This window comes from Chlorocebus sabaeus, chromosome 5 (assembly GCF_047675955.1).
Source record: "Chlorocebus sabaeus isolate Y175 chromosome 5, mChlSab1.0.hap1, whole genome shotgun sequence".
In the NCBI taxonomy this organism is placed as follows: Eukaryota; Metazoa; Chordata; class Mammalia; order Primates; family Cercopithecidae; genus Chlorocebus; species Chlorocebus sabaeus.
Genome location: NC_132908.1, coordinates 1,822,461 through 1,845,352, shown reverse-complemented (window position 1 = coordinate 1,845,352; position 22,892 = coordinate 1,822,461). Strand labels below are relative to the sequence as shown.

The 22,892-nt window shown below is 44.9% G+C and overlaps 1 protein-coding gene across 3 annotated transcripts in view; it reads left to right on the top strand.

The window, feature by feature from the left end:
* The window catches only part of MEIOB (meiosis specific with OB-fold), a 44,463-nt gene extending 25,279 nt beyond the window's left edge, over positions 1-19,184 (top strand). For 2 of the 3 annotated variants that reach the window (XM_007981888.3, XM_073015020.1), the window contains 4 exons: positions 2,262-2,360; positions 10,248-10,401; positions 12,809-12,992; positions 18,817-19,184. In XM_007981888.3, coding sequence (XP_007980079.1) covers positions 2,262-2,360; positions 10,248-10,401; positions 12,809-12,992; positions 18,817-18,927 — 548 coding nt within the window. In that variant the 3' untranslated portion in view covers positions 18,928-19,184. Of the gene's footprint in view, positions 1-2,261; positions 2,361-10,247; positions 10,402-12,808; positions 12,993-14,379; positions 14,467-18,816 lie in introns of all 3 variants that reach the window. The other variant, XM_037990025.2, reaches the window with a different exon arrangement.
* The last annotated feature ends 3,708 nt before the right edge of the window (positions 19,185-22,892 follow it).

The following is a 22,892-nucleotide window of genomic DNA, read 5'->3' as shown; positions in this document are numbered from 1 at the left end:
GGCATGAACCACCATACCCAGCCTGTCATCTAGGTTTTCAGCCCCGCATGCATTAGCTATTTGTGCTGATGCTGTCCCTCCCCTCACCCCCCATTCCCCAACGGGCCCCAGTGTGTGTTGTTCCCCTCCCTGTGTCCTTGTTATCTCATTGTTCAGCTCCCACTTATGAGTGAGAACATGTGGTGTTTGGTTTTCTGTTCCTGTGTTAGTTTGCTGAGAATGATAGTTTTCAGCTTTATCCATGTCTCTGCAAAGGATATGATCTCATTCCTTTTTATGGTTGCATTGTATTCCATGGTGTATATGTACCACATTTTCTTTATCCAGTCTACCATTAATGGGCATTTGAGCTGGTTCCATGTCTTTGCTATTGTAAATAGTTATATCAGTTTTACTTTTAATTTCCTGGGCTATACCTGCCTTATAGAAATTAAGAAGCCCTGAATGGCTTGTGTTCGTCCTCACCAGGATGTCGAGATTCCCTTGTTTCTTTCTCTGCCCTGAGGGTGCTTATCAGATAGGGAGGGCACAATTCCTGCCTTTCTCTGACAGTCAGGATAACCTTATTGTCAGTGAGAACCTGCAGTGCTGGTACCCACCCATCCCTGACAGCCCCCATCACAGGAAGCTCGTTGGCTGGATTTCTGTGGTCTCGCTCCAGCAGATGCTCCCATCTGAAGCACAGCAATTCATGGTGCACATCTCTCCAAGTTAATAGAGTTCTACATTCATTCATTCGCCCATGACCTTATCAATATTTTTGAATGCCTTTTACTTGCCAATAATTGAGATAATATAAATTTCTGGAACAAGGAAGGAGATGAGTGGCTGGTCAGATGGATGTGAGGACAGTCATCACGTGGGACACCACATGCCAGCAAGGATTTGACAACCTAGTTCTGAGCAAGAACAGGTAGAAGACTTGTATTCTGGGAGCAAGGAGGAAGAAATGCCCACATCTTCCCAGGGGAGTTAGGAAAGTACAGACGTTGTCAGGACAATTTGTAGAATATTCAAAGGGGCTGGGGTAATTAACAATCATGTGCCAGAGGCTGGGCCTGGGGTCCAAGGGCATCATGGGGGAGCTCTTTCCAAACTCACGTTCCTGCCTTCTGGCACAGTACCCGCGACTCTTGCACACTCATGTCCCAACGTGGGGAGCAATGCTTTTTATAGAGCCTGTTTTATATATTTCAATTGCCTTTTGTTTTTTTTTGTTTTTTTTTTGTTTTTTTTTTTTTGAGACGGAGTCTGGCTCTGCCGCCCAGGCTGGAGTGCAGTGGCCGGCTCTCGGCTCACTGCAAGCTCCACCTCCCGGGTTTTACGCCATTCTCCTGCCTCAGCCTCCCGAGTAGCTGGGACTACAGGCGCCCGCCACCTCGCCCGGCTAGTTTTTTGTATTTTTTAGTAGAGACGGGGTTTCACCGGGTTAGCCAGGATGGTCTCGATCTCCTGACCTCGTGATCCGCCCGTCTCGGCCTCCCAAAGTGCTGGGATTACAGGCTTGAGCCACCGCGCCCGGCCTCAATTGCCTTTTGAAAACCTTTTTTTTCTGAGTAAAGAAATACATATAAAATTCAGAAAAAAAAATATAAAAACACAAACAAGGAAAACAAAGATCACCTACAATCCCACTGTCTAGAGAGAATCATTTTTTCATATATGTTCTTCCAATAATTTTGCATTTATATATGTAGATTTTTTTTTTTTAGACGGAGTATTGCTCTGTTTCCCAGGCTGGAGTGCAATGGCGCTGTCTCGGCTCACTGCAAGCTCCACCTCCCGGGTTCGTGCCATTCTCCTGCCTCAGCCTCCCAACTAGCTGGGACTGCAGGTGCCCACCACCATGCCTGGCTAATGTTTTTGTATTTTTAGTAGAGACAGGGTTTCACCATGTTAGGATGGCCTCCATCTCCTGGCCTCATGATCCGCCTGCCTTGGCCTCCCAAAGTGCTGGGATTACAGGTGTGAGTCACTGCGCCAGTCCCCTTATATATGCAGATTTTTTAATTAAAAGGGTATTGAACCACACAGGTTAATAAGCTGCTCTTTTCACTAACATCTGTTTTAGATGTAATGTGGTGTACATCTCTCTATGTTAACAGAATTCTATATCAGATTATTAATAGCCACATAATATTCTATTTGATTGTATTCTTACATGTCTTCACTTTTTACTATTAAAATGATTTTGGATGATTTAAATGTGATTTAAAAGTTAGTCAGTTTACTTTTCACTTACTATGCATTTTCAATTTAAGAGACACCAGAAGCCAACATTCTACTGAATTTTATACGAGAAAATAAAACAAATGTTCTGGATGACGAAATTGAAAGTTATTTCAAAGAATCCATAAATTGTAAGTGACCCTTTAAATATATTTGGATTTTTTTTTAAGGCCGAAATTGGGCCTGTAAAGATTTGTTTGACATGGTAAAAGACCAGATTCCTATTCTGTAACTACTATATTTCAACTTTTCGTTGTTTTTTTTTTTCTTCTTTTTGAGACGGAGTCTCGCTCTGTTGCCCAGGCTGGAGTGCAGTGGCGTGATCTCGGCTCACTGCAGGCTCTGCCTCCCGGGTTCACGCCATTCTCCTGCCTCAGTGTCCTGAGTAGCTGGGAGTACAGGCGCTGCCACCGTGCCCGGCTAATTTTTTTGTATTTTTAGTAGAGACAGGTGTTCACCTTGTTAGCCAGACGGTCTCGATCTCCTGACCTTGTGGTCCACCCTCCTCGGCCTCCCAAAGTGCTGGGATTATAGGCGTGAGCCACTGCGCCCAGCCTATTTCAACTTTTCTAAAGGTAGTTTAAAATAGTGGGCATCTTCTTCTTTTCTTTTCTTTTTTTTTTTTTTTTTGACAGAGTCTCGCTGGAGTGCAGTTGTGTCATCATGGCTCACTGCAGCCTGGTCCTCCTGGGCTCAATCCATCTTCCTGCCTCAGCCTCTCCAAGTATCTGTGACTACATGTGCACAGCACTGCACCTAGCTAGCTAATTTCTTTCTTTCTTTTTTTTTTTTTTTGAGACGGAGTCTCACTCTGTCACCCAGGCTGGAGTGCAGTGGCATGATCTCGGTTGATCACTGCAACCTCTGCCTCCTGGGTTCAAGCAATTCTTCTGCCTCAGCCTCTGCAGTAGCTGGGACTACAGACTTGTTCCACCACACCCTGCTAAATTTTTTTTTTTTTTTTTTTTTTGAGACGAACTCTCACTCTGTCACCCAGCCTGGAGTGCAGTGGTGTGATCTTGGCTCATTGCAAGCTCTGCCTCCCAGGTTTACGCCGTTCTATGCCGTTCTCCTGCCTCAGCCTCCCGAGTAACTGGGACTACAGGGGCCCACCACCATGCCCGGCTAATTTTTTTGTATTTTTTAGTAGAGACGGAGTTTCACCATGTGAGCCGGGAAGGTCTTGATCTCCTGACGTTGTGATCTGCCTGCCTCAGCCTCCCAAAGTGCTGGGATTACAGGTGTGAGCCACCGCGCCCGACCTTTTTTGTATTTTTTTTTTTTTTTTTTGAGACGGAGTCTCGCTCTGTCTCCCAGGCTGGAGTACAGTGGCCAGATCTCAGCTCACTGCAAGCTCCACCTGCCGGGTTTACGCCATTCTTCTGCCTCAGCCTCCCGAGTAGCTGGGACTACACGCACCCGCCACCTCGCCCGGCTAGTATTTTTTTTGTATTTTTTAGTAGAGATGGTGTTTCACCATTTTCGCCAGGATGATCTTGATCTCCTGACCTCATAATCCGCCCGTCTTGGCCTCCCAAAGTGCTGGGATTATAGGCTTGAGCCACCGTGCCCGGCCCCTTTTTTGTATTTTTAGTAAATATGGGGTTTCACCATATTGGTCAGGATGGTCTCGATCGCTTGACCTTGTGATCTACCCACCTTGGCCTCCCAAAGTGTTGGGATTACAGACGTGAGCCACCGTGCCTGGCCTAATTTTTGTATTTTTTGTAGAGATGGGGTTTTACAGTGTTGCTCAGGCTGGTCTCAAACTGCTGGGCTCAAGTAATCCACTGGTCTCGGCCTCCCAAAGTGCTGGGATTACAGGCATGAGTCACCATGCCCTCCTGAGCATCTTATATATTATATACCTTTTGCCTATCTGATGGGAGCTTATGACCCTCTCCCCAGAGCAGTGCTTGTACCCATGTGTGGAATTTGCATAAACTGTCATGTTCCTGGACCCCAAATCCATGAAGCCTATGTTGAGGCTCTTCTTTTAAAAGGATTCTGCTGGCCGGGTGCAGTGGCTCATTCCTGTAATCCCAACACTTTGGGAGGCTGAGGTGGGCAGATCACTTGAGGTTAGGAGTTCAAGACCAGCCCAGTCAACATGGTGAAACGCCATCTCTACTAAAAATACAAAAATTAGCCAGGTGTGGTGGTATGTGCCTATAGTCCCAGCTACTAGGGAGGCTGAGGCAGGAGGATCGCTTCGACCAGGGAGGCGGATGTTGTAGTAAGTTGAGATCACGCCACTGTACTCCAGACTGGGCAATAGAGTGAGACTCTCTCCAAAAAAAGAAAAAAGAAAAAAGGATTCTGCTTATTGCTATTGCTGGATTATGCCAGACATGCATGCCAGAGGGACCAGGAAGAACAGAGGGAAGTTTTAGATCACTCCCAGAAGGCGTGTTCTGTAACATAGTCCTTACTTAGTTATCGTAGATGATGCTTAATTCACCTGAAGAGAGTGACAATGGAATTTAGCATGAAATAATGTATTCGGCCGGGCACGGTGGCTCAAGCCTGTAATCCCAGCACTTTGGGAAGCCGAGACGGGCGGATCACAAGGTCAGGAGATCAAGACCATCCTGGCTAACACAGTGAAACCCCGTCTCTGCTAAAAAATACAAAAAACTAGCTGGGCGAGGTGGTGGGTGCCTGTAGTCCCAACTACTCGGGAGGCTGAGGCAGGAGAATGGCGTAAACCCGGGAGGCGGAGCTTGCAGTGAGCTGAGATCCAGCCACTGCACTCCAGCCTGGGTGGCAGAGCCAGACTCTGTCTCAAAAAAAAAAAAAAAAAAAAAAAAAAGAAATAATGTATTCTGCAAGCCACATTACATTGTGTGGAAGAGGAACTTTGTTATTGCTTTTTGCGGAGGATATTTAATGTGTTTCATGTCAGTAGTGGTCACTGATAGAAAAAGGTACTACTGGATCAAAATTTATCATCTTTTTGCCTACAAGAAGGGACAAGCCATAGGTGAGACTCCATCTCTACAAAAATTAAAAAAAAAAAATAGCTGGGCATGGTGGCATGTGCCTGTGATCTCAGCTACTTAGGAGGCTGAGATAGGAGGATTGCTTGAGCCCTGGAGATAGAGACTGCAGTGAGCTATGTTCATGCCACTGCACTGCAGCCTAGGTGACAGAGCAAGACCCTGTCTCAAATAATAATAATAATAATAATAAAATAAAGCCATGATTGTTACTTTGGAAACATTTTTTTAAAATGTTGGGTCATTTGTAGATAATGCCATTTCAGGAAACTTGAGAGAGCACAGAGGCGTTCAGCGAGCTGTGAGGTAAACTTGATAAAGTGTATTTCAGTCCCTGCCCTGCCATGCAACCCTAAAACGGGGACAGGAATGACAGTGTCTACAACCATTTTTAGGCTACTCAAGGGCAGCCTGATTTATTTGGGATTTTTTTTTTCTGATCAGTAAGTTATAAAAGTAATCACAAAGTAGTTCCTTCTTTCTCTTTCTTTCTCTTTCTCTCCTTCTTTTGTCTTTCTTTATTTCTTTCTCCCCTCCTCTCCCCTCCCCTCTTCTCTTCTCTTTTCTTTTTTCGGGTTCTCAAACTCCTGACCTCAAGGAATCCTCCTGCCTCAGCCTCCTGAAGGATTACAGGTGTGAGCCACCTTGCTCGGCCCAAAAATAGGGTTTGTTTGTTTGTTTGTTTGTTTGTTTTTTGAGGAGTCTTGCTCTGTCACCCAGGCTGGGGTGCAGTGGTGTGAGCTTAGCTCACTGCAACCTCCACCTCCTGGGTTCAATCAATTCTCCTGTCTCAGCCCCCCAAGTAGATGGGATTACAAGTGCGCACCACCACACTTGGCTAATTTTTATATTTTTAGTAGACATGGGGTTTCACAGTGTTGGCCAGGCTGGTCTTGAACTCCTGACCTCAGGTGATCTACCCGCCTCAGCCTCCCACAGTGGTGGGATTTCAGGCGTGAGCCACAGTGTCCGGCCCAAAAATAGCTTTTTTTCTTTTTTTGAGATGGAGTCTTGCTATGTCACCCAGGCTGGAGTGCAGTGGTGCAATCTCGGCTCACTGCAGCCTCTGCCTCCTGGGTTCCAGTGATTCTCCTACCTCAGCCTCCTGGGTAGCTGGGATTACAGGTACACGCCACCACGCCCTGCTAATTTTTGTATTTTTAGTAGAGGTGGGGTTTCACCATGTTGGCCAGCTGGTCTCAAACTCCTGACTTCAGGTGATCTGCCTGACTAGGCCTCCTGAGGTGCTGGGATTACAGGCATGAACCACCGTCCCTGGCCTAAAAATAGTTTTTTTTTTTTTTTTTTTTTTGAGACAGAGTCTCGCTCTGTCGCCCAGGCTGGAGTGCAGTAGCGCGATCTCGGCTCACTGCAAGCTCCACCTCCCGGGTTCACGCCATTCTCCTGCCTCAGCCTCCCGAGTAGCTGGGACTACAGGCGCCCGCCACAGCACCCGGCTAATTTTTTGTAGTTTTAGTAGAGACGGGGTTTCACTGTGTTAGCCAGGATGGTCTCAATCTCCTGACCTCATGATCCACCTGCCTCGGCCTCCCAAAGTGCTGGGATTACAGGCGTGAGCCACCGCGCCTGGCCTTTTTTATCTTTTAAAATGCTCATTACTCCCATGAAAACCGTATAGGTAGAAATTGATTAAATATTTCAGAGTAAAACTATGATCATGTTTTCTTTAGAGCTTTTATATTTTTATTAAAAATTAAAATGCTCAAAATTTTAAAAGTAGGCCAGGCACAGTGACTCACACCTGTAATCCCAGCACTTTGGGAGGCTGAGGTGGGTGGATCATTTGAGCCCAGGGGTTCATAAGACCAGTCTGGCCAACATGGCAAAACCCCGTCTCTACTAAAAACACAAAAATTAGCCGGGCATCACATGATGTGCCTGTAATCCCAGCTACTCGGCAGGTTGAGGCAGGAGAATCTCTTGAACCTGGGAGGCGGAGGTTGCAGTGAGCTGAGATCCAGCCTGGGTGACAGAGCGAAGCTACACTCCAGCCTGGGTGTCAGAGCGAGACTGTATCTCAAAAAATAAAAGAAACACAATACAGAATGCTTGGCTGGGTGTGGTGGCTCATGCCTGTAATCCCAGCACTTTGGGAGACCGAGGTAGAGGGATCACCTGAGGTCAGGAATTTGAGACCAGCTTGGCCAACCTGGTGAAACCTTGTCTCTACTAAAAATTCAAAAAATGAGCCAGGCGTGGTGGGGGCACCTATAATTCCAGCTACTCGGGAGGCTGAGGCAGGAGAATCGCTTGAACCCAGGAGGTGGAGGTTGCAGTGAGCCGAGATCACGCACTGCACTCCAGCCTGGGTGACACAGCAAGACTCCGTCTTAAAAAAAAAAAAATAAAAGAGGCCGGGCGCGGTGGTTCAAGCCTGTAATCCCAGCACTCTGGGAGGCCGAGGCGGGCGGATCACGAGGTCAGGAGATCGAGACCATCCTGGCTAACACGATGAAACCCCGTCTCTACTAAAAAATACAAAAAACTAGCCGGGCGAGGTGGCGGGCGCCTGTAGTCCCAGCTACTTGGGAGGCTGAGGCAGGAGAATGGCGTGAACCCGGGAGGCGGAGCTTGCAGTGAGCTGAGATCCGGCCACTGCACTCCAGCCCGGGCGACAGAGCGAGACTCCGTCTCAAAAAAAAAAAATAAAAAATAAAAATAAATAAATAAAAGAGACACACAATACAGAATGCAAGCAACAGCCCCAAATAAACAGTTACTTTGTTAACATCTTTTAATGTATCTTTTTGTGCATATATACTAATAGAAGGATAAAGACATAAAAATATTATAGATAAATAGATATACATTACCAACTTTTTATTGAAGAAAATTAAATTTCATGTACTAGACAGCAACAAAAGAAACCAATGAAGTGCTGAAGAAACCGGATAACTTCTGATAAAAGTTTTCTAACCCAAGTAATATTTGTTCCTAGAAGATTCTTCTAAGATAAAAAAAAATAAAAATGAATTATAGGTTATTATTTTTAGTTTTGTAAAGTTTATTTTTGTTGCTTCACATCCTCACTAATGTTTGTGTTATTAGTCTTTTAAATGTTAGGTGTTTAGTGGAATTCTTTTGGTTTTGTTTGTTTGTTTGTTTGTTCATTTGTTTTTGAGATGGGGTCTGGCTCTGTCACCCAGGCTGGAGTGCAATGCCGCCATCTTGGCTGAGTGCAACCTCCGCTTCCCGGGTTCAAGCGATTCTCCTTCCTCAGCCTCCCAAGTAGCTGGGATTACAGGCACACACTGCTATGCCCAGCTATTTTTTTATTTTTAGTAGAGAGAGGGTTTTGCTATGTTGGCCAGGCTGGTCTCAAACTCCTGACCTCAAGCGATCCACCAGTCTCAACTTCCCAAAGTGTTGGAATTACAGGCGTGAACCACCGCATCCAGCCTACTCTTGTTTAATTTGTATTTTCCTGATGATTATTGAGACCAGTACGTGTATTGGCCATTTTGATAACTTCTTTTGTGATGTACTTTTATTTATTAATTATGTTATGTTATGTTATGTTATGTTATGTTATGTTATGTTATGTTATTTTTTGAGATGGAGTCTTGCTTTGTCGCCCAGGCTGGAGTGCAGTGGCATGATCTTGGCTCACTGCAAGCTCCGTCTCCCAAGTTCACACCATTCTCCTGCCTCAGCCTCCCGAGTAGCTGGAACTGCAGGCACCCGCCACCACGCCTGGCTAATTCTTTGTATTTTTTTTTTTTTTTTTTTTTTTTTGAGACGGAGTCTTGCTCTGTAGCCCGGGCTGGAGTGCAGTGGCCGGATCTCAGCTCACTGCAAGCTCCGCCTCCCGGGTTCACGCCATTCTCCTGCCTCAGCCTCCGGAGTAGCTGGGACTACAGGCGCCCGCCACCTCGCCAGGCTAGTTTTTTGTATTTTTAGTAGAGACAGGGTTTCACCGTGTTAGCCAGGATGGTCTCGATCTCCTGACCTCGTGATCCGCCCGTCTCGGCCTCCCTAAGTGCTGGGATTACAGGCTTGAGCCACCGCGCCCGGCCAATTCTTTGTATTTTTTAGTAGAGATGGGGTTTCACCATGTTAGCCAGTATGGTCTTGATCTCCTGACCTCATGATCCACCCGCCTCAGGCTCCCAAAGTGCTGGGATTACAGGTGTGAGCCACTGCGCCCGGCTGTGATGTACTTTTAAAAGTCTCTTCCCCATTTAAAAAATTGAGTCACTGTCGCTGGGCGTGGTGGCTCACACCTGTAATCCCAGCACACCTGTAATCCCAGACAGCGCCACTGAACTCCAACCTGGGCAATGAACGAGACTCTGTCTCAAAAAAAAAAAAAAAAAAAAGAAAAAATTGAATCACTGTCTTTTTTTTTTTTTTTTTTTTGAGAAGGAGTTGTCTCATTGCCCAGGCTGGAGTGCAATGGTGCAGTCTCGGCTCACCACAACCTCCGCCTCCTGGATTCAAGAGATTCTCCTGCCTCAGCCTCCTGAGTAGCTGGGATTACAGGCATGCACCACCACGCCCATTTTTTTTTTTTTTTTTTTTAGTAGAGACAGGGTTTCTCCATGTTGGTCAGGCTGCACTTGAACTCCCAACCTCAGGTGATCCGCCCGCCTTGGTCTCCCAAAGTGCTGGGATTACAGGCATGAGCCACTGTGCCCAGCCAAGTCACTGTCTTTTTCTAACTGATATTTACGAATTCTTTATACAATTCTGGATGAGTCCTTTATGTCATTGTAGACTGCTAGCATCTCCTACTCTGTGGCTTGCCTTTTTGCTTTTTTAATGGTGTCTTTTGATAAACAGAAATTCTTCATTTTAATGAAGACTAATTTCATTTCCTTTTTTTCTTATGTTTTGCTTTTATGTCCATTTATAGAATCAGTGTTTATATACCCAACATAGTAATTTTCTTGTTACTTAAGCTACTGCATGTTCTCATTTGTCATAGCTTTCCATTCAGATGTAATCCTTTATTTTATAAGAATATATACAGACTGTAATACTTCTTTCTATTTTTAGTAAGTACAATAGTTGATATCTATACAGTTGAACAATTAAAGGGAAAAGCTTTGAAGAATGAAGGAAAAGCTGATCCTTCCTATGGCATCCTTTATGCCTACATTTCCACACTCAACATTGATGATGAAACTACCAAAGTAGTTCGAAACAGATGGTAAGGATCCATGTCTCTTTTAGCAAATTCATTTTTGTAAGAAATAATTATTGTTAATAAATTTTAAGCTCTCTAAAAGTTAAAGCTGTTTGTTGACATAATAGGGGTTATGTATTTGAGATAAATGTATAGAAAACTATACTGAAAAGTTTCCATAGCAAACTAGATTAAAATATTATAATTACCTTTTAAAATATAATCTATATTTCTATAATTCTAACATATAAAGATATAATGTGAGAAACTTTTGACAAACTTGTCTAATGATTTGGCAGAAAACTATTTTGGTTGCTAGGCCCTATACCAATGTACTGACAGCATTTTTAAAAAATTATTTTCAAGCCAGGTGCAGTAGCATGTACCTGTAGTCTCAGCTACTCAGGAGGCTGAGGTGGGAGGATCGGTTGAGCCCAGGAGTTTGAAGAGTTTGAGTCCAGCCTGGGAAACATCCAACCTCTTGTAGATCGAAGTTAATATTTACTTGCATAGAAAGTAAACTCCAGGCCGGGCACGGTGACTCACGCCTGTAATCCCAGCACTGTGGGAGGCCGAGGCAGGTGGACTACCTGAGGTCAGGAGTTTGAGACCAGCCTGGCCAATATGGTGAAACACCATGTCTACTAAAAATACAAAAAAATTAGCTGGGCATGGTGATGGGCACCTATAATCCCAGCTACTTTGGAGGCTGAGGCATGAGAATTGCTCGAACCCAGGAGGTGGAGGTCGTGGTGAGCCGAGATTGCATCATTGCACTCCAGCCTGGGTGACAAGAGTGAAACTCTGTCTCAAAAAAAAAAAAAAAAAAGAAAGAAAGTAAACTCCAGTAGATTTAATACTCTTAGCTAAAAGATGCTTGGCAAAAAACGTGTAATATTATTAGGAAAGTCTGTGGATTTTTATGAGAATTTTCATTGAGATAATCCTAGTTTTGCATGGAAGTATAAGAAATAATAAGAGGGCTGGGCGTGGTGGCTCACACCTATAATCCCAGCACTTTGGGAGGCCGAGGAGGGCTGATCACGAGGTCGGGAGATTGAGCCCATCCTGGCTAACACGGTGAAACCTAGTCTGTAAAAAATAAAAAAAAATTAGCTGGGTGTGGTGGTGGGCACCTGTAGTCTCAGCTACTTGAGAGGCTGAGGCAGGAGAATGGCATGAACCCGGGAGGCGGAGCTTGCAACGAGCCGAGATTGCGCCACTACACTCCAGCCTGGGTGACAGAGCGAGACTCTGCCTCACACACACACACACACACACACACACACACACACACACACACAAAGAAAAAAGAAATAATAAGAGAGATCCCTTGTAGCTTCTGCCCCGTTTCCCCCAGCGATACCATTTGCAAGTAATAGTACCATGTCACAGCCAGGATATTGACACCATTCAATCCACTGGCCTTACTCAAATTCCTACAGGTTCACATGCAGTCGTGTGTGTGCATTCTAATTAGTTTTATCACACTTGTAGGTTTGTGTATCTGTTGCCACAGTCAAGATACTGACCTCTGGATTTTTAAAACATTTTATGATGTATTAACATTGAAAAAATGAATGTGGATGCTGTGTAAGACCTTGTGTTCGTTTTTTGAAAAATAGTTTTCAAAATTTGAAAAACTAATTTTTTTCCCTGTATATTTATTATTGACATCTGAGGAAAAGCATCTAGAATTTGCTAAACCAAGTGATCTGTGGCTAGACAAGAATCCACTGTCTTTAGTTCATTTCTCCTATTTGAGAAATTTGAATTAGGTTCCCTGTTCAAGATTGCTAAAGTAAGGCTTGCTTCAGAAATTTGGAATAGCATAAACCACTGAAAGAGAGGAGAGAGTATCACCAGCAGTGTTAATAGCGTCTGGTGCCACCCGGCCAGCCTTGCAAGGCTTTCTGTATTTGTAGAGAAGGCCCCGTGCAGGACCATCCAGTGAGCAGCTGTTGAACTCGTGCCTTCCAGGCACAAGACACAGTTCCTGCCCTCAGAACTCCCAGCCGGGGAGGAGAGAACAAGGAGCTGATGCGACAGCATGAGTCAGTCCTGAGGCGTGCATTCTGCTGCTGTTCCAAGAGGGAAAGGGTGCGGGCTGGGATGCAAGAAGGGAGGGCGCCAGCAGGGAAATGAGACTGGGAGGGACCTGGAAGGTTTGGCAGGAACTCGGCAGAGGGAGGGAAGAAGGGAGGGCAGGCGGAGGACTGGTATACACAGTTTCAGATGAATTCTGAGAATGGCTGCATAGAAAGTGTGTTTTACTGTTTTTTACGACTGTCTGGTACACTGCATAGCACTGAACACTGAGTAAGTTTTCCATACACTGACGTAGAGTTTTTAGTGATAATTCTTTTTCTGCTAGAGATGAAATTTGTCACTTAAGGCATCACATTTTATCATTGTCTTTGTTTCTTTTCAGTTCCACCTGTGGTTATATTGTAAATGAAGCATCTAACATGTGCACAATTTGCAACAAAAACTCCTTGGACTTTAAATCTGTCTTTCTCAGTTTCGATATGCTGATTGATCTGACTGATCACACCGGCACCCTTCATTCCTGTAGTCTCACAGGAAGTGTTGCTGAGGAGACTTTGGGCTGCACGGTAAATAGCAAAAAGGAAGAAATGCTTAGAATATTTCCAAAGTGAATGCTTTTCCCCCAAAAATAGAGGTGGTTTTGTCAAACATTTGATAGAAATTAATTCACTAATAAACAGTTTGGGAAAAAATCATCTTGCTTTAAACACACATTGCTTTCATGAACAAATGTTACATATATTAAAATCCTAGCTAATATTTACTATTATGAGTAATAACTGAGGCCATTAGCCTAAATGGATAAATAAACATGATGTTTTAGGGCTCGGTGCAGTGGCTCACGCCTGTAATCTTAGCATTTGGGGAAGCCGAGGAGGGCAGATCACTTGAGGTCAGGAGTTTGAGACCAGCCTAGCCAATATGGCGAAACCCCATTTCTACTAAAAGTACAAAAATTAGCTGAGTGTGGTGACGTGCACTTGTAATCCTAGCTATTTAGGAGTCTGGGGCACGAGAATCACTTGAACCCAGGATGTGGAAGTTGCAGTGAGCCAAGATCACGCCACTGCACTCCAGCCTGAGTTACAGAGCAAGACTTGTCTCAAAAAAACAAAACAAAACAAAACAAAAACAACCGAGGAAACATGATGTTTGATATAGTCAAGTAACAAGGGGTAAAACAAGTCGGAGATGTTGATCAGTCATAAGGTGGTTTTTCTAGGAGGATTTGGCTGTGTTTCACCTACTCAGTTACATGAAATCAGCTACAGGTTTTCTCCCTGGTTTGCAGCTACAGAACAGCAGCAGATAATATTTAGGAATTAGCATGTGCATTTGGCAATAGGCACTTGCTTTTTATTGTTAAAACCAGCTCATGAAATTTACCATTAGACTTTAGGTCCAAATTCTGCTTCCACTTTATTTGAAGAGATTTTTCCTTACTGAGCTACCTGATTGCCTTTAGAGATTCTACTTATCTAGCCTTTCCTGCCTTATCTTCTCTTTCAAAACAATTGAGTTGGCTGGGCATGGCGGGTCACACCTGTAATCCTAGCATTTTGGGAGGCTGAGGCAGGAGGATCACTTGAGGTCAGGAGTTCAAGATCACCCTGGGCAACATAGTGAGACCCTGTGTCTACAAAAAATAAAACATAAAACAATTAGCCAGAGAATAATAGTGCATACCTGTAATTTCAGAAACTTGGGAAGCTGAGGTGGGAGGATTGCTTGACCCCGGGAGTTCGAGGCTGCAGTGAGCTGTGATCGCACTGCTGCACTCCAGCTTGGGCGACAGAGTGAGACCCTGTCTCTAAAAACAAAAACAAACGGTTGAGCTATAATTACTGCAAATTAAAATTTCATTTCTAATGAGAAAGTTTGTTTCTCACTGTTGTCAAAACGAATTTTCTTTGTAAACTTCAGATATATTTGTCTCATCTTTTTTTTAATCAGGTAAATGAGTTTCTTGCGATGACAGATGAACAGAAAACAGCATTAAAGTGGCAATTTCTCTTGGAAAGAAGCAAAATTTATTTGAAAGTTAGTGCATTTTATAGTGCTATATTATTCTATATATTTATTATTCTCTATATTCAAACCATAAGAAAAACCTAGATAAATTTGGGAAATTTATTATTTCTAATGCCCAGTTCCCAGATGTGCATAAGGACTCAGCTACCCTAAAAACAAAAGAAATAGCCAGGGTTTTTTTCATATTGTATAAAGGAGTTACCAAAGACATCAAAGAAAATAGACCAACAAAGAAAATATCCTTTAAGGTTAAATCCAAAAGAGGGGAAAGTGCTTTAAAATCAGAGCTGCCGGGTGCAAAAGTGCACACCTGTCATCCCAGCTACTTGGTGGGCTGAGGTGGGAGGATCGCCTGAACCCAGGAGTTTGAGGCCAGCCTGGGCAACATAGTGAGACCCCTCTCTTGGCCCCTCAACCCCAAAAGGTCAGACTAGGTTGTCCCCCCGTCCTGTGGTGTTCCCTTCGCGTAACGAGCAGTGTGAAACAGCACAATTAAGTGCGTAGTTGCTGGGGAGACAGATTTGGTCTGAATCCTAATCCCAATACACCTCAGCCTGTGAGACCCTAGGGAGGTTAATTAAGTTTGCTAACCTGCAAAATTCCGTGATCCTCCAACTCTGAAGGGCCACAGCTGCCAACTCTGAAGGGCCACACTTCAGTGTTGGAGGATCCTCGAGTCTTAGTGTTCAAGGTGTCAGAGGGGGAAAAGTGCAGCCAGACAAACTCCCCTGCTGCAGATGAGAAAAGTGGGACCAAGAAGTCTTGCCACGGCCGGGTGCAGGGGCTCACGCCTGTAATCCCAGCACTTTGGGAGGCCGAGGTGGGCGGATGACGAGGTCAGGAGATCGAGACCATCCTGGCGAACACGGTGAAACCCCATCTCTACTGAAAATACAAAAAAATTGCCAGGCATGGTGGCAGGCGCCTGTGGTCCCAGCTTCTAGGGAGGCTGAGGCAGGAGAATGGCGTTAACCCTGGAGGTGGCGGAGCTTGCAGTGAGCGGAGATTGCACCACTGCACTCCAGCCTGGGCGACAGAGCGAGACTCCGTCTCAAAAAAAAAAAGAAGTAGTCTTGCCACTTGCCCTGGGTCACAGGTGAGACTGGACCCAGCCAGCCTCGTTGCTTCACTTCATGGTTCTCAACTCTTTATTCTCCCGCAAGCCAATGTGCTTCTGTTTGTGTGGGTTATATCTACTGATAACTTGCTCTACTGGAGCTTAATACTGAACTTTTTTTTTTTTTTTTTTGAGACGGAGTCTCGCTCTGTCGCCCAGGCTGGAGTGCAGTGGCCGGATCTCAGCTCACTGCAAGCTCCGCCTCCCAGGTTTATGCCATTCTCCTGCCTCAGCCTCCCGAGTAGCTGGGACTACAGGCGCCCGCCACCTCGCCCGGCTAATTTTTTGTATTTTTTAGTAGAGACGGGGTTTCACCATGTTAGCCAGGATGGTCTCGATCTCCTGACCTCGTGATCCGCCCGTCTCGGCTTCCCAAAGTGCTGGGATTACAGGCTTGAGCCACCGCGCCCGGCCAATACTGAAAGAAATTTAAAACATTCTAGAGCACACATTCCATTTGTGTCAGACTAACGGTATCATGGAGCCTCTAGAAAAGATCGTGTGCTGATGGGAGAATTAGTATTATTATGAAATTAGTTTTCATCTCATGGACATCCTGCAGGAGCATTTGTGAATGCTGCATCTCCTCCATCTCAGCCTCATAAGCAGGTTTTCCCATTTTCCATGGCCACCAGCACATCCGAATAGTTTGCAGATATGGAGTCTCCAGTGGCCTTACCAATATTTCTAGGACCTCGGCTTAAGGCCTCTCCCCAGGCCAAAGGAAGAAAAGTTGCAGTAAGATGCTGCATCTCTTCATTGGTTAGCTTGGGCCCCTAAGTACTATCTCTTTGCAAGTCAGGGCATACGCAGGTCCTTGACCGACCCTGTATGCTTTCCCTCCAGACAGGAGGCACCACTTGCTAATGAGTCTGATCAACTTAAGTTCATGGGAACTTAAGAGTTTTCTAAATTTGATTCAAATACAACAATGAATGACCCTCAAGTGGATACTGCACTTTCCCAGAGAATGTGTGTAACAGATGTTCCAGGTGGCTTGAACAAATATTCACAATTATGGACAAGCTGCTTGGTGCGTTAGGTAACACAGTATTTTACAAATAAAAAGATGTAAAATCCAAAACCAAAATCCAAAAACCATGATGCATACAAAAATAAAATAACACCTGTTGAAAATTAACTCATTAATTAATGAGGGAACCAGTAAGATATAGGGAAAAGGGCCGGGCGCGGTGGCTCAAGCCTGTAATCCCAGCACTTTGGGAGGCCGAGACGGGCAGATCACGAGGTCAGGAGATCGAGACCATCCTGGCTAACACGGTGAAACCCCGTCCTACTAAAAAATACACAAAACTAGCCGGGCGAGTTGGTGGGTGCCTGTAGTCCCAGCTACTTGGGAGGCTGAGGCAGGAGAATGGCGTAAACCCGGGAGGCAGAGCTTGCGGTGAGCTGAGATCCGGCCACTGCACTCCAGCCCGGGTGACAGAGTCAGACTCTATCTCAAAAAAAAAAAAAAAAAAAAAAAAAAGGAAAAGAAAAGATAAAGGGAAAAGAAGGATTCAAAGGGAATTGGTTCATGACCAGCCTGTCCAAGATGGTGAAACACTGTCTCTACTAAAACTAAAAAAATTAGCCGGGTGTGGTGGCAGGTGCCTGTAATTCCAGGTACTCAGGAGGCTGAGGCAGGAGAATCACTTGAACCCAGGAGGCGGAGGTTGCAGTGAGCTGAGATCTCACCACTGCACTCCAGCCTGAGTGACAGAGTAAAACTCTGTCTCAAAAAAAAAAAAAAAAAAAAAAAAAAAAAAGTAATTGGAAGAATAGATACATAGGCAGACAATGCAAAATGCTGAATGGGTTTGCTTGTAGATGAACCACTGGGCTCCTCTACAGGGCAGCAGCAGTGTATCTTCACTCAGACTTCATGGGGATTCCATGAGCAGGGTCATTCGAATCACTGTCAGCTTTCTACAACCTAGTTCTAAAACAGCTCAGTCCGTGCAATGAGAGGTGTAGCTCCTGTAGAATCAGACAGCTCTGAACGTGTTCTAGCCAATGCCAGACTACTCTGACATTCCATCGAAAGGATACCCACTTACTGTTACTGCCCATTTAAAATCTTTCACAGTTTTCCTGACGTTGGTACTTTGTTTTCTCTCAGTCTTGAAATTAAAGTGGTTTATATGTCCTTCCACTCTATATTAAATAAAATGTTGGTTAAAGTGCTGTATAAATTGTAAAAAACAAGACTATTAAAATAAGACTATTATTAAATTATGTCATCATATTCCTGTAGTCTCACAGATTGAGTCCCTGCTACAGCTTAAAGTCTATCACAGTTGGTAGTTTGAACACACAGTAAGCCCTTTTTCCTACGTTATACTTTTTTTTTTTTTTGAGACAGAGTCTTTCTCTGCTCGCTCTGTCACCCGGGCTGGAGCGCATGGTGCGATCACAGCTTACTGCAGTCTCAACCTTCCCAGGCTCAAGTGATCCTCCTGCCTCAGCCACCGAGTAGCTGGAACCACAGGTGTGCACCACCACGCCTGGCTGATTTTTATATTTTTAGTAGAGACAGGGTTTCACTTTGTTGGTCAGGCTGGTCTTGAACTTCTGGCCTCAAGTGATCTACCTGCCTTGGCCTCCCAAAGTGCTGGGATTACAGGTATGAGCCACCTCACCCAGCCCTGCATTAGACATTTTTTTGGGGGAAGGGGGGACAGAGTTTCGCTCTAGTTGCCCAAGCTGGAGTGCAATGGCGCAATCTCTACTCACTGCAACCTCTGCCTCCCAGGTTGAAGTGATTCTCCTGCCTCAGCCTCCTGAGTAGCTGGGATAACAGGTGTGCACTACCATGCTCCGCTAATTTTTTTGTATTTTTAGTAGAAATGGGAGTTTCACCATGTTAGCCAGACTGGTCTCGAACTCCTGACCTCAGGTGATCCGCCCGCCTCGGTCTCCCAAAGTGCTGGGATTACAGGCATGAGCCACCGTGCCCGGCCACACTAGAGTTTTAATCCCAACTTTCCTACCTGAGAGAAATAGCATAAAAAGTGACATAAATTTTTATAAAATCAGTCAGAAGCCAGGCCTGTAAATTAACTGTACTCTGAGACTGGAACTCTTTCCATCATCTTACAGCTTTAATGGAAGTTTATATTAATATCTGTAAACAGAACTTTCATTGCAGTTCTCTATTTGTGATCATTGATTTTCCAACTTGATATACAAGGGGATTTTAAAAACTAACCTTCTGTCTCTTTTTGTGTTTCTCCTTGCAGTTTGTTCTATCACACAAAGCAAGGAGTGGATTGAAAATTAGTGTGCTCTCGTGCAAGCTTGCAGATCCCACTGAGGCAAGCAGAAACTTATCTGGACAAATACATGTCTAAAATGGTCTAGCATTTTAAACTCTGGAAAAGTGTATGAGTTTTAACTCCCTTTAAAATGGAATATTAATTTGAAAATTATGGGGAAAACTGCATTTTGTTTACATATGATGAATATGTTTCTAGAAATTGTTATGGTGGAGCTGGTCTGGGGTGAGTCTGAAGGCCTCTCTCATCTGACCTCCCTTCTCAGAAGGCCTCCTACTGTCTTTGCCTTGTCTCCTCCCAAGTTGGAAAATGTTTACATGAATTAATAAACAGATTTGATCTTCTACAGATTTGAATGATTTATTTTCTTAAGCCAGTTTATTCTTTGTCTTGGTTCCCTGGAAAAAGAGTAGGACCTCAAGGGCCGGGCACGGTAGCTCATGCCTGTAATCCCAGCACTTTGGGACACCGAGGCGGTCAGGAGATCGAGACCATCCTGGCTAACACAGTGAAACCCCATCTCTACTAAAAATACAAAAAATTAGTTGGGTGTGGTGGCATGTGCCTGTAGTCCCAGCTACTTGGGAGGCTGAGGCAGGAGAATCTCTTGAACCTGGGATGCGGAGGTTGTAGTGAGCTGAGATCGAGCCACTGCACTCCAGCCTGGGCAACAGAGTGAGACTCCATCTTAAAAAAAAAAAAAGTCGGACCTCTAAAGACTACCTTCTGAGAGCTGGGTGGTGACCTGTCATCCAGCAGGATGAGGGCGAGGGGCTCTCTGCACCGGGTGGGAATAGCCGAAGTCGTGAGCAATCCTGTGCGACTGCTTTGAGCACCTGGAGCTTTTCTAGCCCCTGGTCTTCTCTGGTGACACACTGGAGTGCCCAGTGCTTGTGGAGACTTGCTGGCTCAGGGCTGACATGACTGAGTCTGAATCAACAGGGAGGAGACCAACTTCAAAAGTTTCATGAGCGTGCCTGGGTCTCAGAACTCTGAGGGGGACCTACTCAGGACATGAGGACGACAGCTGCCATTTTATCTGTTTGCTTTGCAGCAGCCACAAAGTAAACTGCTCAACTTCACACCATTGAGAGTCACTTGCTTCAGGGCACAGACTCCAGCCTGTGAAGACCCACCGCTAAGGTCAGTGTTGACCCACATCCTGGGAGGTTTGACCTGGTACTTTAGAAGGCTACACGTCCTCCACGACAGGATTGGAAAAAAAGGAAAAAGTGAGTACATGAAACTGTTTCCTAAGGCTGGTGTTGGGAGATAAACTATCTTGCCAGTCATGTTTTATCTGGCTTTTACCAGGTGCGGCCACAGAGGAGGGGTGCACGTTCACCCCTAAGTGTCCAAATTGTGGTGATAAGGTAACGAGCGACTTGACCTAGTTGTGCAGAACAGGCCTTCCATCCTTCCATCCTCCCTTGTGAGAAATGGGGGGCGTTGTGAAGCAAGGTGAATGGGGAGGGTGGATAGGGAAGGAAGGAGAGGAGAGAAGTGAGGGTGCCATGGCTGGTGCTGGCTTGGCTCCCACTGTTGTTTCAGCAAGAGTGGGTATGGTGCCCCCTCCACTGAGCCCCATGTCCAGGAGCTCAGGAGATGCCACCTTACTTGGTTAATTTTAAAACATTTTGTAGAGACAGGGATCTTGCCATTTTGCCCAGGCTGGTCTTGAATTCCTGGGCTCAAGTGATCCACCTGCCTCAGCCTCCCAAAGTGCTGGGATTACAGGTGTGAGCCACTGTGCCCAGCCGACACTTATATTTTTAAGAAAAAGAGGAAAATATATGAAGGTTTTAGCATATTTGAAAGGTAATATAAAACTATCTTGAAAACAGATACTATACCAACATTTACACCAAAGATGCGCCCAATAATAGTCTTGTTTAAGAAAAAAACAACTGAGGCTGGGCGCAGTGGTTCACGCCTGTAATCCCAGCACTTTGGGAGGCCGAGGCGGGCAGATCACGAGGTCAGGAGATCAAGACCATCCTGGCTAACACGGTGAAACCCCCTGTCTACTAAAAATACAAAAAATCAGCCGGGCGAGGTGGCGGGCACCTGTAGTCCCAGCTACTCGGGAGGCTGAGGCAGGAGAATGGCATGAACCTGGGAGGCGGAGCTTGCAGTGAGCTGAGATTGTGCCACTGCACTCCAGCCTGGGCGACAGAGTGAGACTCCGTCTCAAAAAAAAAAAAAAAAAAAAAGTAAATGGAGGATGCTGCTTGCATCATTGTTTCTAATAGCAGAGCATCGGAAAGGTGTGCAGCCTGTCGGGGATGTCCCACCCAGAATCTCTTCACTTGCTGAAGTCCCTCAGCTTCTATGAGGATCAGAAAATTACCTGAGGAAGCTATGGAAGGGGTGGGGAGAGCAGATACTGGTGCCAACAGACTCCTGGCTTCAGAACTTCCCCTTGGGTTCACCAGCTGACTGAAGCTGGTATCCAGCCCAGACCACTTTCTTCCTTGGAGTTTACTCCCTGTCCTTTCTGCTTCATTACACTTCTGAGAGCACTCCTTCAGCAAATCATGGGAGCAAGAATCTCCATCTTAGGCTGTGCTTCTGGGGTACGTGATCTAAGATACAGTCATTAAAAAGGGGTACCTGTACTTATATTCACTGACCTGGAAATATGTTCATAATATATTAAGCGGATGTGTAATACTCATTTTTTATAAAAGTCCAATGAACATGTTTTAAAAACACAACAGAAGAACAGATGTCAAGCCATATATTCTGTACAGACTAATATATTGTGAAGTGTGATAATGGTCTCACATTTCCATGTAGGAGAATATCCTGATTCTTAGGAGATGTATGCTGAAAGGGCAGAGTCTTTCTGCAGTCACCATCCTGATGCATTTTCAAAATAAGGGGGTGTGTGTGTGTGTGTGCGTGCGTGCATATATATATACACACACATATATAGAGAGGTGCGTGTATGTATATATATACATATATGGGGGGGTGGGAGGAAAGGCGAGACACAGGACCAGAGGACAAACATAGTGAATGCTGGTAATTGTTGTATCTATTAAAGGGCATATGGAGTTCATTGTATTAGTTTTTCAACTTTTTCATAGGTTTAAATGTATTCAAAATGTGGAAAAACGTTATCTTCTGAATGCTAGGATGACTATGATTTTAGCATTATCAGGAATTGTCGGACTTGGTGTCTCAGTTTTTGATTCTTGCACCTAAGGACTTCGTGTGCCTACACCTGCAATGCTGATGTCGATGTTTGTGACAAAGCTTGTTCTACCACTGTGGTGAACACTGACCCTGGGGGTACCGTACTCAGTGCTGGCTTGTGCCACCTGCTAGGGTTGCATGTGAGCAATGCTTCTGCTTTATGCCTTTGACTTTAATAGTCTGTCAACTTGGTAGATGTATCTCAGCTGAACCTTGTACCTGGTAGCTAGACAAATAATACACTTTCAGCATAAGCACACCCTTTGATCCAGCTCTTCCACTTATGGGAACCTAGCCAAAGGAAAAAACAGCACATGTGCTGATACTAGCAAATCATTACAGACAATCTCAAGGTCCAAAAATGGAGGCTTGACTTCAGAATCTTATGCAATCCATGAAAATTGTACTGCAGAAATGTGTCAGTAACAAGGAAAAAGATGGTCACAAAATACAGTGAAATAAGCAAGTTAAAAAATTTTATGGTATAGCCGGGCGCGGTGTCTCACGCCTGTAATCCCAGCACTTTGGGAGGCCAAGATGGGTAGATCACTTGAGGTCAGGAGTTCGACACCAGCCTGATCAACATGGTGAAACCCTGTCTCTACTAAAAATACAAAATTAGCCGGGTGTGGTGGCACATGCCTGTAATCCCAGCTACTCAAGAGGCTGAGGCAGGAGAATCACTTGAACCCAGGAGGCAGAGGTTGCAGTGAGCCAAGATCACGCCACTGCACTCCAGCCTGGGCAACGAGTTAAACACCATCTCAAAAATAAAAGAAAGAAAAAAAAGAAAAGAAAAAAAGCGAAAAAAGAAGAAAATTGTATGGTATGAGCAAACT